Below are 14,370 nucleotides of genomic sequence, written 5' to 3'. Positions count from 1 at the left end.
TTCAGGATTTTTTCTCCTGGCTGGTCTAACGAGCATTTTCCCACATTTATTATCCTATATTTGCAGTATGTTTGACTTTTCATGTTAGCTTTAAAAACAGATTTTAACCTGGCATTTTAAGGAAACTCGTTAATTAGGAAATACTCTAAACTTTTTATGGATCGTAATCAACTGTCTTGAAAATGTCAGAATCTATTAAAACATTTATTTAGCCTGTAATCTTTGACCCCCCTAAAAAGTCTTGCATTTACAGTTAGAGTGGTAATGTCTGCAGAGACGATCTTTGCAACCGCGGTGCATTGTGGTCCAGTACAGTGCTCTTGCCTCTGTCCTCTTGTTTGCTACTTCCCACTATTTTGCTAATCTGGAAAAGCTGTGTTTCCGGACTGAAACAAATCCTCATGTGTTGATTCAGGACAGTGGTTAGTTAGCAGCAGGTAACTGGATTATGTTATTTGTTTTTTCGATAAATGTCACGACAAAATGTTAATTATTACGGAGAGTAAAACGTGCATTATACAAGCAGCTGAGCCTATTAGCATAACAGAAGTACGAAGGATTGTTAAAGAACTGTGATTATAGGTTAGAGAAGCATTGTATTAGTTTACTTCAGCCAACATTTGATGATAAGTTGCTATTAAGACTTTTCCCCGTGTTTTTTTTTTTTTTTTTTCTCCACTGAGTGAATTCAGTCAAGCATCTCTGGGACCATTGATGAGATCACTAAAGCGTTTGCCACACGTGCTCTCATTTTTTGTTTTTGGAAGCGGAAGTTGTCCTTTATTTAATCTTCCTTCATTCCCTGCTGCCTAATGTTCATGACCTCTCTACTGTAGTAAACGTAAACTCCCCCAAAAACAGGATGGCAGTCTGTGTGAAGGCTGTGTGTTTTGGTGGCGTGGAGGTTAAACTGCACAGGCTGCTGCTGGCTGGCTGCATGAACTCCTTCAGGATTCAGTTTCCTGGCAAGTTTCATTCTAAGCGCCTTTTTAGTTCTCTGTGTCCTTTTCCCTCAAGACTTGATGGGACTCAAACCCTCATTCTTTGTAGTCCACGTACAGCCGTGTACCCCCTGAAACACACTGTGCCAATTGGAAATAGTAAAGTAGGATTGTTCAGCAGGAGCTACAGTGATGCACACTGCAGTCAAATCCTATCTGCGTCAAGATGCCTGTCCCGGAGACCCAAGTCTGCAGGGATGGGAAAGAAAAACCTGCTGAAAGGAGGTGTAGCCTGGCCTGGTAAGACCACGAGAAAATTAGCTTACAGATTACTGTCCAAACATGCTCAGTGCAGACAGGCACATGTTGATAAAAGATTATGTTCATGACATAGTCTGACCTCTAGCCATCAGGTTTATAAACTTTTTATTTATGTTTTATTTTTCATTGTCCCGGTAACAACATATTGTAGTCAGATCTCTGTCGTGATTAAGCATGTTTATTTATGCCCTCTCATTTTGTAGAATAGTAATGATCAGCATAAGAGTTTTAAAAACTGTTATGAAACCAGTGTGGGAACCAGGTGGACAGAGACTATATACAGATATCTGTTTAATGATATCAACCTTACTGATACATTAAATCTGTGAAACTTTTTTAGAATGTCTGCATTTCTACATTAATAAGATTATTGGCTAATTTGAAGGTCAAAATTGACCAAGGTGTTTCAGTCCATGAGATTATGTTTAAGTTTGAGTAGATGTCCAAGAGTCTACCATCAGTACACGGCGTATGTGGCAACACTTTAAAGTAAAACCCAGTGTTCTTGAAAAAGAACATCCATGTGTGTTCGCTTAAGATCATGTAAACAAGCCAGGAGGCTGCTGGAAGTTTATTTATTTATTTATGTTTTGGCCCACTGAAATCAAAAAGTTTTTAGCTTCTGGTTTAAATTTGAATGGTGGTGTTTGGACAGAGGAGAATGCTGCTCTTTAGTATAAAAACCTTCTTCCGTCTGTGAAACATGTTTATGTTTGTTTCATGGTCTGGGTCCATTTTACTGCATGTAGACAAGGATGGTTTCATCACTGGGGGAACAATATTTCCTGAATTACACCAGCAAACTGTAAAATAAAATATATCAGGACAATTGGGCAATGCAGTAAGACAGTTCCAACATATTATTCTCCTACATAATGGTTAAAACAGAAAGAAACTTGGTCCTGACTCTAATCAAGTAGAAATGTTGTAAAAGAAACCAAAAGAAACAGTTCATGTGAGGAAACCCGCTGACATCCTGCAGCGGAAGATTATCTATGCAGACCAGTGAGCAGAAATGAATCCAGGCTGATGTACAGAACTGATCAACTTAATGTTTAATTGCAGGTAGTGCTGCACAATAAGGTCATATGAAAACGAAGGTTCACATACTTTTTGTTTCCTCAATAAATGAATAGAATCAAGTGCAATAAATGTCTTATTTGTTACATTAGTTTTGATGTGTTCAGCTTTACATGTGAAACCCACCTCTTTCTTTCAACAGTGTCGTTTCACCGCAGAATAGTCAACGACGCTCCCATTTCCAGCGTGCCTCCAACTTTCGTAGTGGTGAGATGATCAACAGTCACGAAGTTCTAGTTACTGCTGTGATGCTGCTTTGTACATACACGTACTCTCAGCTAGGGTTGTAAAGGGGAGGAAAATTTCCGGGAAATTTCCAGAAACATTCCATTGGCTTAAGGGAATTTTGCAAATATATGCTTTGAGCCTTCAGGAAACTTTTGGCACTTAACAATATGCTGCTGCATTTTTGTAGCATTCTGTATGTGTGTCTCTGCACAATATTTACGCACATCATTCTCTCCGGGTACTCCGGTTTCCTCCCACCATCCAAAGACATGCATGTTAGGTTAATTGGTGACTCTAAATTCTCCCTAGGAGTGTGTGTGTGTGAATGGTTGTTTGTCCCCTATGTGTTGGCCCTGCGATGGACTGGTGACCTGTCCAGGGTGTACCCTGCCTCTCACCTGTTAATGCTGGGATAGGCTCCAGCTTAACTGGAATGGACTAAGCGGTACAGAAAATGAATGAATGTATTATGAAAATTACTCGACTCTTAAGTGTGGCCTCAGTACTCCAGGGTTGAAGAAATCAACAGTTTGCGTGATGGAGAAATGCACAGTGTATGTAGGGGGTGTGGCCTCAAAAACCCTGCAGTAAGCTGTGTGCTTGTGATTGAATGGCATAGATATTCAACTGTGCTTGCATTAAATGTGGTTATTTTAGCCAAGATTATGCCACAATATATTTTCCTCAACTTTATTTATGATCCCTGTTAAATCAATCAATGTAAAATTTTGGTAAATTCCCTAACCCTACTCTCAGCATTAGGATGCTTTTTGAGAAACTGATGAAGACTGTTGGATTTAATCTAGATCTAAGCTTTTTGTTTGGGTGCTTCTGATTAAGACTTCTTTGCTGTAAATCAATTATCTCTTTTATATTTTGGTTTTTCTACCAGATGAAGTTTGACCAGGAAGGAAATGTGACATCTTTTGGTAAGTGTGTAAAAAATGGATCTCTTCAATTTGTTTATGACTTTTCCTTCGCCTTTGATAAGAAAGTCAAGCTAGTGATTGAGAATTATGACTTTTTTTTACTCTTGTCTCCTTCAGTGTGAGCACTCAACTAGATTGCTTTGTCATTTTTAATACATCTCCACAGTAAACTTTACAATCTTTACCAAGAAGATCGGGACACTTATGCTCATCTGTGCAGCTTCTGTGACCTTTTGTGGAGCCATTTCCTTATGGTTTAAAAAGGAAACTTTGTTTTCCTTCTGTAAGAAAACAGCAGTTATGTTGCAACCTCTGGTTTTTGTGTGGTTCCAAAGTAAAACATTGGCCCTTAAATTGGTATAAATATTTTATAAGTATGCTCTCATACTCGTTTGATGGCATTAAATACATGGAAACATTAGAGGTCAAAATGTTGTTTATTAAGAGTGGCTAACATGAAATAACTTGTCATAATTTTCATACATCATTTTATACCAGCTTGTGTAAAGGAAATACCTGAAATCTGCAGTGTCTTTATTAGACTCTACGCTCTTCTAATTTCTTTTTCCTTTACAGAAAAGAAGAAGACAGAGCTTTGCCAGGAGCTCTGTCTTCAGGCCAGAGACCTTCGCTTTCAGCACAGCACCAGCCTCACTACCAGGAACAACTGCATTATCATACGAATGGCGGTACGTTCTCTTTTTTTGACATCCTCAATCGAATCAGGGTTCTCTTTAATGAAGCTCCTGGCCTGGGATCATACACTATATTGCAAAAGTATTCACTCACCCATCCAAATAATTGAAATCAGGTGTTCCAATCACTTCTATGGCCACAGGTGTATAGAAATGAAGCACAGAGGCATGCAGACTGCTTCTACAAACATATGTGAAGGAATGGGTCGCTGTCAGGAGCTCAGTGAATTCCAGCGTGGTACTGTGATAGGATGCCACCTGTGCAACAAGTCCAGTCATGAAATTTCCTATTTCCTCACTCCTAAATATTCCACAGTGGACTGTCTGTGGTATCATAACAAAGTGGAAGCGATTGGGAACACCAGCAACTCAGCCACGAAGTGGTAGGCCCCGTAAAATGACTGAGTGGGGTCAATGGTCATGCTGAGGCGCATAGTATGCAAAGGTCAGCAACTTTCTGCAGAGTTGACCTCCAAACTCCATGTAGACTTTAGATAAGAACAGTGCAAAGAGAGCTTCATGGATTAGGTTTCCTCGACTGAGCAGCTACATCCAAGCCATACATCACCAAAAGCAAAGCAAAGTGTCGGATGAATTGGTGTAGAGAACGCCACCACTGGACTCTGGCTCAGTGGAGACGCGTTCTCTGCAGTGACAAATTGTGCTTCACCTTCTGGCGATCTGATTGAAGAGTCTGGGTATGACGGTTGCCAGGAGAACAGTACTTGTCTGCATTGTGCAAAGTGTAAAGTTTAGTGGAGGGAAGATTATGGTTTGGGGTTGTTTTGGCCCCTTAGCTCCAGTGAAAGGAACTCTGAATGCTTCAGCATACCAAGAGATTTTGGACAAATCCATGCTCCCAACTTTGTGGGGACAGTTTGGGAATGTCTCTTTCCTGTTACAACATGACTGCACCAGTGCACAAAGCAAGTTCCAAAAAGACATGGTGTTTGATGTGGCTTAACCTGACTGGCCTGCACAGAGTCCTGACTTCAGCCGGATAGAACACCTTTGGGATGAATTAGAGCGGAGGCTGAGAGCCAGGCCTTCTTGTTCAGCATCAGAGTCTGACGTCAAAATGCGCTTCTGGAGGAATGGTAAAAAAAATCCTATTAACACACTCCTAAACCTTGTGGAAAGCCTTCCCAGAAGAGTTAAAGCTGTTACAGCTGCAAAGGGTGGGCCAACGTCATATTGAACTCATTTGATTAAAAACGGGATGTCTATTAAGTTCATGTGAGAGTCAAGGCAGGCGAGCAATTAATTTTAGTTGTTAGTGTAAGCTGTTTATAAAGCTTGCAAATAGTTTTATTCATGGTGACAATCAGGTAATTTCGGTATAAGGTGCTTCCGGTACTGTTTTTTTTTTTAAAAACCAGGCAGGAGAAATGTGTGCATCTAATAGCATCAAGAATGTTTCACATTGTTTTTAAGGTTATAGATTATTTTATTTTTAGACTATGATTATCAGAATATATTGTTAAATATCCAGTGAGTTGAAACTTGTTTAACTTGTTGTATAAACAAAGCACCAAACACAGAGAGATGGCTAATTAGCATGGGGTTCTTCCAGAAGACAGTTTGGGAATGGTGTAGGAGTAGCAGATGCCGTAGGTCTGCATTTTGCAGAGGTACACCGTTTCTCCCTGAAGATCATCTGTTGTCTCCACCATCGTTACGGTGATGTAGCCACACTCTGCGTCACAGCTGATGACACACAGGAGAGTAGTAAGATCAAGAATTATTAGCGGTTTTTCTGATACTAAAAAAGAGCTGCAACAGTTTTGCACTTGGAAATAAAACCATACACCATCTCTGACAATAAATGGCATTAAAGTCAAAATTAGTGTCATTTCACAACCAAGATTCAACATGTTCATCTGATTTTAAACTCTAAATTTACTTAGTAAAACATCTACAGATCAGTTTCTATCTAACTGCTCTATATCTCTATTTTCTTGTAAATATTAACAGTACACATAGAGTATTTAAATAAATGTGTTTAGTATTTTTAGAATACTTTTAACAAGAGGTAAATAAATATCTGCTCTCACGTTTTCATATTAGACCCCTTCCCGAAAGCCCGGCACACCACACATCATCATCTGTTGGAACAAGTGGGGCAGGTCTCACAGGTCGGGCCGTGATACATGTGGTCACATCTACATCTTCCACATTCACACACCCCTTTCCCATTACACAGCTGCTGGTTTGTTGCCATGCAGGAATCGGTGTCCATGGAGCAGCTGCAGTCCTCACCAGCCCAGTTTGCACTACATGTGCAGCGTCCACACTGACAAATCCCTCTGCCTCCACAGGGTCTGTCGGACGAAATTTGTAGCAGTTTAGAGACCAGTCTCTTTTTTTATTTATTTATTTTAAAGTTGAATAAAAAATTTGAGACAGTATTGCATTCTCATCTCCTACAGTCTCGTACCTCCCTTCGAAGTATGGACAATTAAAGTTGCTGCATTCGCAGTATCTTCCGCTGTAAACTTCCCTCTTATTTTCCCGCTTTGTGCACTCACAGTACCCTCTCACACACACACCCCTGCCACTGCACACTGGGGCATTTGGGCCTGATTTGCAAGCACTATTATCTTCTTCCATTTCTAAGTCTACCTCACAGCGTTTTCCAACATAGGGGGTATGGCAAGCACAGCGTCCACAAATGAAATCTCCATGGCCACCGCAGGCGGAGCTGTTTGCCTCACGGCCTGAGCAGTTACACCGACCTGTGTGAAGAGAATTCATTTACTTGTTTAAACACATAGAAGACTTATGGGCTGTAATGTTTCTTATAGATAATTTCCATCACCAGAAAATTTAATTAGTATGTACTCAAAACAGGCCGTTTACAGTGTGGTTCAGCTGGCTTACACAGTAAGGTTATGTCTAACTTGACACTCATTGAAAAGCCTCTAGGTGTGATGAGGACAGACCACGGCCCAGCCCGGTTCTGGTTTGAACCATCTCCCTCACTGGGACATTTGGTAGCTTCCACGTTAACCTGCAGTGAGAGGGAAGCTATTATTTCCATTGTCATTATTATTCTATAAACATAAATATAAGAATGCATTTTTCTGACCTGTACAAGCAGGGGGTTTCCTTTCGTCGTGCTACTGAATGTGATGTTGACTCCGTCAGGCACATAGCTGGTGTCCAAAGTCAGATCTGTTGCGGGCTGGTCGGTTGGCATGGACATAGTGAGAGAAAAGGACTGGCTCACTCCTGGTCTCAGATGGAGGGAAACCTCCTGGGGCTGCAGGACTGAGCTTTACATGTTCAGAAGTTACAAGGAAGATGATCAGTACCCAAACACTGTATTCTTCTGCTTCAGTATCACATTATTAATTTTATGTATGTCTGTGTTGGGCTTTTTCAGAGATATTTTAGCAGGTTTGCAGGTTTCTTTCTGTTCTTACTGGTAACAATATGTATGATTTCTACTAAACTGATTTTAATGTAGGTTATGCCCAACAAAATCCACAGGTCTGTTTCTGTGCAAAAATGTAATGTAATAGAAGCATAATTCTTTGGGATTTCAGTGTAAGAATTAAAAAACTCTTTTACTGATCACACTGCCATTCTTTTATTATTTAATCATCATCAGACTTGTGGGCTTTTTTTCTCATCCGACAATGAATACTTAGCTAAGAAGCTTAAATTTAGGATTCTGACCTGCTTTCATTCTTGACTAACTCAGTGCTGCTTTGAGGGTTATAAATGTATCCTGTACTACAGCCTAGTCTCCTCAGCTCTCTCAGACTATGACAGTGAATGTCAGCATCAGGGTCAGTACACCAAGCACACTCTGAGCCTCCCTGGATGCAGGAGTCACAACTTCTTCCAAATTCAAGACAAGTGTGTTCTTTGGCCTGGCTGAGATGCAACACAACCAGCAGCAAGTAGAGAGACTTCACAGCCATCCTGCAGTCAGACAAAAAGCATGAAATTACAAATTCAAGGCAATAAGCTGCAATAAAAGTGTGTTATCATAACAAATAAATAAACTCAAGCAGGAATAAATCAAAGCACAAATGTACATCAGTTTTGGTACGTTACCCAAAGTATTGATAGACTTCAATGCTTTATCTGCGCTGTAAGATTGCAACACACTGATCTGCTACTGGTTTATATGGACTGTGTCCAAAGGCTGCTGGAGACCCATGTGGCAAGAACAGATACTGATTGGTGCATTAGTTTCGGGTCTCTGACTCTTGTTTTGTTAAAAAAAAAAAAAAGAAAAGAAAACATGGAGGGTCTGTTATTTCATTGATCAGGTCTCTCACTGCAAATATTTACAGATCAGAGTCAACTATGGAGATGAAAAGCTTTGAAACACGTGTGGCACAGTCACAGTAGCTCAAAATCACATGTAGAAAAAGAAGAAGAAACAAAATAGAAAAAAACATTTAAGATATTCAGTGTTGGGATGAAAATATACTCAGTGACGCTTCATCAGATGTGATCAGAGCAATTTTTTGTGCTTCCTGTGTTTCTTCTCAGTCTTTGAAAGCCATCCTGACACCACAGTACCTTTTGGTGTTGGATTTCCGTGGTCTGGGACTGGAGCGTTGGTTGGTACTGGACCTTGCGCCTCAGCTAGCATCACAGACACACACTCTGCCCTTTGAGTTCAGAGCATTGGAGGCTATCCTGCAGCACAAGGTGAGACAGATCAGATCAGAGCAAAACAACACACCTGTATATTTAAGCATGGTCTATTTCGTATTTAGGACATGCCTGAAGCTCTGTTTAAAGATAAAATGAGATATGCTTGTACATCTGTACTTATGTATCTGCGTCAACAGATAAACACTTTACAAACTCGGCTAAATGATGTTGAACCTGTTATACTGGACACTCTGGAGTCGCTTGTGGATCCTAAAATCCTTTCTGCTGATAGAAGTAAACTTCATATCCTGTTGCAGAACAGCAAGAGGTAAAGTTTATAATCATATAAAACAGTAGTTCCCAACCTGGAGTCCAGGACCCCCTAAGGGGTTGTACCAAAGAGCACAGGGTGGTCCCCCAAGCTTTTACCCTTCAGGGCCATTGTGATGTTCACACAGAGGAGCTGAAGTGTGTCCACTGAAGTTTTTTTTGTTTCTTTTTTTAGCATCTGGACATTTCGTTGACATGGAACTGGTGTTTTGGTAGCCTAAAATCCCTAATGTTTTAAACCAAATCCCAAAGTGATTCAAAAGGGATCATCAAAATCCACTATTTAATATTTTAACACGTGTCCTTAGTCAAAAGAAGCCACTTATAAGGCTACAACTTATGCATCCAATCAATTTCCGTCCATGTACGGGGATTTAGTGAGGTCATTAAGCTGGGGAAGCTACATTCATGGATTACTTAATATCTTCTCTGGTAACTTTGAGTTTTCCTGCAACATTTTTATTAATAAAATGTGTCTGAGAAATAGCACGGAGCATGATTTGTTCATGGCTTCATCAAATGGCAGGACTCAGCAAAAAGACAGTATTTATGGTGAGAATCTCACTAAACCTAAAACCAAGCATGGTTTCAGCACGGGGTGGGGCAAGGGGTCCACGGCTCTTTAGTATTTGCATGAAGCGGGTCCTCAAGGAAAATAGGTTGGGAACCACTGATATAAAACTTTGCTAGACTCAAACATTTATATATTTACATGTTCTTTGTCTGCCTCTCTCTCTTGTGGCTGACAGTTTATCAGAGTTGGAAACAGACATAAAAGTTTTTAAGGACTCCTTGTTGAAGATCCTGGATGAGGACGAGATCATTGAGGAGCTCTGTCTCACAAAGTGGACGGACCCAAGGGTTTTGTATGTTGCACCTTCACTCAAATTCACAGACATGAATTCTGACAGTTTCTTAATGTCCATAAAGCCAATCAGTTGCATCATAACATCAAGACAAGACTTTGATAAACCCCAAGAGGTAAAACTCTGCTTCCTCTTTGAAGGGATATTCTCCTCCCCTTCAGATAATGTTTTTTGTTTTTTGTACTCATTGACTAAGGTCAGAGTTTAGGTTAAGTTAATGATTAAGCTTTTGGCTTGCAGAAATGAAGTGGAGTTTTAAAGTTGTAAACTCGTTAGAACCATTACAAGATACATGTGTACAGAAGAACAAAACTGTATTCTGACTTAATATTGTGCAGGAGCAGGGAATTTGGTGTAGAACCCCTTGATTTCACAGGAGGAGGAGAGGGAGAGCTCTATGATCCTCTCACTGTGTTGTGAGGTATTGCATTCTGGTGTAGCCCTGTTACCACAACACAGTAATGTAGCAGATGAGGAGGCTATCTGCAGTTCCTCTGTAGAAAGAGGTAGTAATGGAGGGCTTGCTGTTCTCAGTTTTAGTAGGAAGTAAAGTTGTGCATTTTTCACAAGAGTTGGTGTTGATGGACAGAGATGTACCCACCATAAAAACATGAGCACCAGTGGGTTAAAAACATGTAGCCTTGGGGGTGTGCATGTTCTCAAAGTTAGAGTGCCTGATTTTCTCCTGCTGATGCGCACTGGCTGCAGTCTTTCTGTCAGGAAGTCTTGAGTCCAGTTGCAGAGTTGGGTGTTGAGTTTACTCTGGTAGTCTATATTTCTGTCTAAATATGACTGAAATTCATCATATAATTTTCATCATCTTAATTTTAATGCAAATTCTGAAAGTAGATCAAATTAACCCAATGAAGCAGACAAAGCACATGCCATACAGTCGAAACATTACACTACATGCAGCTACTTATCTGTAAGTGGCAGAGCTAGGCTGGCCTGTTGGTAGGTCCCATCACTTCAGCTAGAATGAATTTTAGTCCATTTTTTTTAGAGAGCTTGCTGGTGGGTTTCCCTTACTTGAATTGCACACTTCAGGTATCTTCCACAATATTTTTTAGTGGATAAGAGTCAGCACTTTGACTTTCCTACTCATTTATTATACCTACTTATTATCTTGTACAAGCACAAGCTCTGTTTCCCTGCATAATAATACTTCTGCTGTTTTTGGTCTTTTTCTGAATAAGACAGTGTTTAGATTATGGTGTTACAAAAATCTGCAGTTAGTTTATTTCATTCATATTCTCATTTGCATGTTGCATAATTTCATTATTAACTCACACCTGTGATGTCACAGTACGCAATATTAGATATGAGAAAATAAAAAACTGAGTGGTTTTTTTTTTTTCTTTTTTTCAACCTTTAATTTTCTGATCCAGAGTCACGTTCCTTTTACAGGTGTCACACTGTCATATGATGACAAAATATAGTTATCACATAAACTTAACTTTCACAGGACAACAGATACCCTGACTGATTATTTTCTTTTTGTGAAACAAAACTCATGTGTGGCTCAAAGCTGCTTTGTGAGTCAAAAGAAAAATATTTTGCTTTTCAGGCAGCAAATGTATTTGTCCCAAGAATTAGTATCATTATTGCCATGTGTTTGACAACTATTTGCTCATTATGTCCTCATTCCTCCCCTCACACAGCAAAACTTCGCTGTATATGTTAAACTTTCATTGGTTTTTTTCTGGATATTTTAAAGGTTGACGTTTAGTTGGTCTTAATCACTCAGATCTCTGCAGGAGCTTTAACGAGCTTTAAGGTTTTCATCTCTACCTGCTTTTTAGTGAGGAGAGCAGTTTGGGTATTGACCACGCTGAAGAGATGGAACTTCTGCTGGAGAATTACTACATGCAGGTAGTGTTAATGTTACCAGAAATAATAAAAATGAAAACAAATGCCAAACAGATGAATGCTCCATGATACATTCAGGACAGCTGACCTGTTTTAGTTTTTATTTGTGATGGAAATTTAAAGGATCAATCAGTGGCTTTTTGATGCTTTTGTTCGTTTACTATGCATTACAAGTTTGCATTTGGACTGTTGAAGTGTTCATATTGTAACCTACAGGCGGAGGAGCTGGGGAACAAGGCCAGAGAACTGAAAGGACTGATAGACGACTCAGAGAGTGTCATCTTTATCAATCTAGACAGGTATACTCTGACTGTACTCTGTCAATACATAATCTTTAGTTACGGTTTCCCTTTGTTACTAAAAAATAATTCAGAGGGAAAATATTTAGCATTGTTTTGAAATAAAGTGACTTGTTTATTTCTATGTCGTCGTAGCCACCGTAATGTGATGATGCGATTGAATCTGCAGCTTACGATGGGTTCCTTCTCCCTTACTCTGTTCGGTCTGATAGGAGTGGCCTTTGGGATGAATCTGACAACAGCCTTTGAAGATGTGAGATATTTTTCTGCAAAATAGTTGTACTACTAGAGTTTGATAATTGCTTTTAATTATGAGAACTATTTTTGTTGTGATGATGTTGCTGCAAGCAGTTTTTTTCATATGCGTATTAACGCATGTGTATGTGTGGACCTGTCCATGTTTCTCATAGGACCCTCGTGCTTTCTGGCTGGTAACAGGCTTCATGTTCTTGGGCAGTGGGCTTATATGGAGACGACTTTTGTCATTTTTAGGGCGACATCTAGAGCCTTCAGTTCTTCCACCGGTAACACAAACACACAGTAGTAAGCAAAATTTCACCAGTGCCACATTAATTTGTTTAAAAGATCATTTCTTCTTCTTATGATACAGATCCCTCCAGTTTGGAAGAGAAACGTCAAACCTGGAGTCAGATGAAGTCCAGTGTAAAATGACTCAGACGATGGTCTCATATCTGCAGCCCTCTTGAATGCTTTAGAAAAGGCTAAAACACCTCTTTGTGTTAGTCTCATACCCACAACCAAGGCTGAGACTGCATCCAGGTTTCTGAAGACTCCATGTTATGTCTGCATCTGCATCTCTCTCTAATTGGACGTTTTAAGTTTTTCTTTCATGTAGACAGAACAAGTGAGCACAGAATGTTGCAGTCTGTCATTGCTGGGTTTGGGGCTGTGTGGGTGAGGGGTAGTACTGGAGCTGAAACATTACTATCGCTCTGCAGTTTGACTGTCCATTTCATAATAATGAATATTGTTTCTGTAGTAAAGTTCTATTATTTAAATTAATCAAAAACTTTTAAATATGTGTCTAATGTTAAGTGTTATGTCTGTATGCAGCATGTATGGATGAAGTTGCCTTCTGTTTTTAAAATCAGGGTGGTTACAGTGTGCAACAATCTTCTGGAAATCAAGACTATCAGATTATGACCTGGTATGAGGTGTGATTATCATCACAAATCATTAAAAGCAGTAATGCACAGGAAATGTTGTTAGGCAACTCTGAAGAGTGTTTATGAGCTGTGTTCTGAGTTTTTATTCAGTTTAAAAAAGACAAAAGAAAATTAAAACGTTAGATGGTCTTCATACGGGAAGTTATAGTATCACCTCACAGATATTATAGACTTGTTGGTATTATGAATGTTAAAGGTGAAAGCACAGTGGAGACATGTACATCTGCAATGAAGGAAGACTTTGGAGTGTAACTTGAATGCTGCTTTAAATAATTAAAAACTGTTACTAAAATGTTTATCAAAGGTTCAGTTTAGAGTTTTTTTTTCTTTTTCGATTTATTCTATTTTCTACTTTTCAACTGCATTGTTTTCCTCATGGGGATCCTCCACATTGAGGCTATGCCTACTTGATTTGTGGGGTCATTGCTGTGGGGATTGCCCTGGTCAGGGGGTTTGAGGGGGCCCTGCACTACAGTCCTGGCAGTGGTGCAGGCCCTGGCCTTCCCTGATCTGGGCAGTTCCTGTGGTAATTCACTCAGTGGTCTGTGATCCCCAATATATTGTTTTCTCACAGCAGCATCAAGCCACATGTTTATCACCACTTATGTTTTTATGTTGTTTCAGTTAAAGAAATAGAAACTAGAAGTCAGAGTTTATATTTGTGCAGCAAGGGGTAGGGGTTGTATATGTTCACTGTGTGAGTGTGATGTGTGTGAAAAAGACTATGATCCGGTGTGTGTTCTTGAACTTTGTTTATTACTTGAGTCTATGTCTTTTATGTACAAAATTTGTTTTTATTACTTAAAGCACTTTTTTGCACTGCTGTTGAATAATAAGTGCTTTATAAATAAAGTTTGATTGCACAGAGGCGGTTGCAAAATGCCGGACACTGAGGAAAACCTTGCATATATCAGCTCAAATTATGCAACAGATGTTGAATAAATTTGGCTTCATTTGAGGAGTCATAACTAAAAAACAAATCAGTCTTGCGCTACTCGTACATGTAAA

The 14,370-nt window shown here is 39.6% G+C and overlaps 1 protein-coding gene across 4 annotated transcripts; it reads left to right on the top strand.

The window, feature by feature from the left end:
* Positions 1-261: 261 nt before the first annotated feature.
* On the top strand, positions 262-14,337 carry mrs2 (magnesium transporter MRS2). 4 transcript variants are annotated; one of them, XM_041987197.1, is made up of 13 exons: positions 273-437; positions 684-1,241; positions 2,485-2,549; positions 3,463-3,499; positions 4,076-4,188; positions 8,704-8,865; positions 9,009-9,139; positions 9,891-10,007; positions 11,810-11,879; positions 12,093-12,175; positions 12,311-12,428; positions 12,586-12,699; positions 12,786-14,337. In XM_041987197.1, exons 2-13 carry the CDS (start codon positions 863-865, stop codon positions 12,828-12,830), a joined length of 1,434 nt encoding a protein of 477 aa, XP_041843131.1. In that variant the 5' UTR covers positions 273-437; positions 684-862; the 3' UTR covers positions 12,831-14,337. The 4 variants fall into 4 exon arrangements, 3 of the variants coding, with proteins under 3 accessions (XP_041843132.1, XP_041843131.1, XP_041843130.1); XR_006010669.1 differs by having other exon boundaries at positions 262-1,241; positions 12,388-12,428; positions 12,786-12,810; XM_041987196.1 differs by having other exon boundaries at positions 273-1,241.
* Positions 14,338-14,370: the final 33 nt, after the last annotated feature.

The sequence above is a fragment of the Melanotaenia boesemani genome, chromosome 6 (assembly GCF_017639745.1).
Source record: "Melanotaenia boesemani isolate fMelBoe1 chromosome 6, fMelBoe1.pri, whole genome shotgun sequence".
In the NCBI taxonomy this organism is placed as follows: Eukaryota; Metazoa; Chordata; class Actinopteri; order Atheriniformes; family Melanotaeniidae; genus Melanotaenia; species Melanotaenia boesemani.
This window is presented reverse-complemented; position numbering and strand designations above follow the sequence as displayed.

Bases quoted from the DNA above. Each gene is read 5' to 3' on its own strand.
- mrs2 (XM_041987197.1), top strand. From the start codon at position 863: ATGGCAGTCTGTGTGAAGGCTGTGTGTTTTGGTGGCGTGGAGGTTAAA. The intron at 4,189-8,703 runs GTACGTTCTCTT...GTTTCTTCTCAG, and splicing joins GCATTATCATACGAATGGCG to TCTTTGAAAGCCATCCTGAC. The intron at 12,176-12,310 runs GTATACTCTGAC...ATGTCGTCGTAG, and splicing joins ATCTTTATCAATCTAGACAG to CCACCGTAATGTGATGATGC.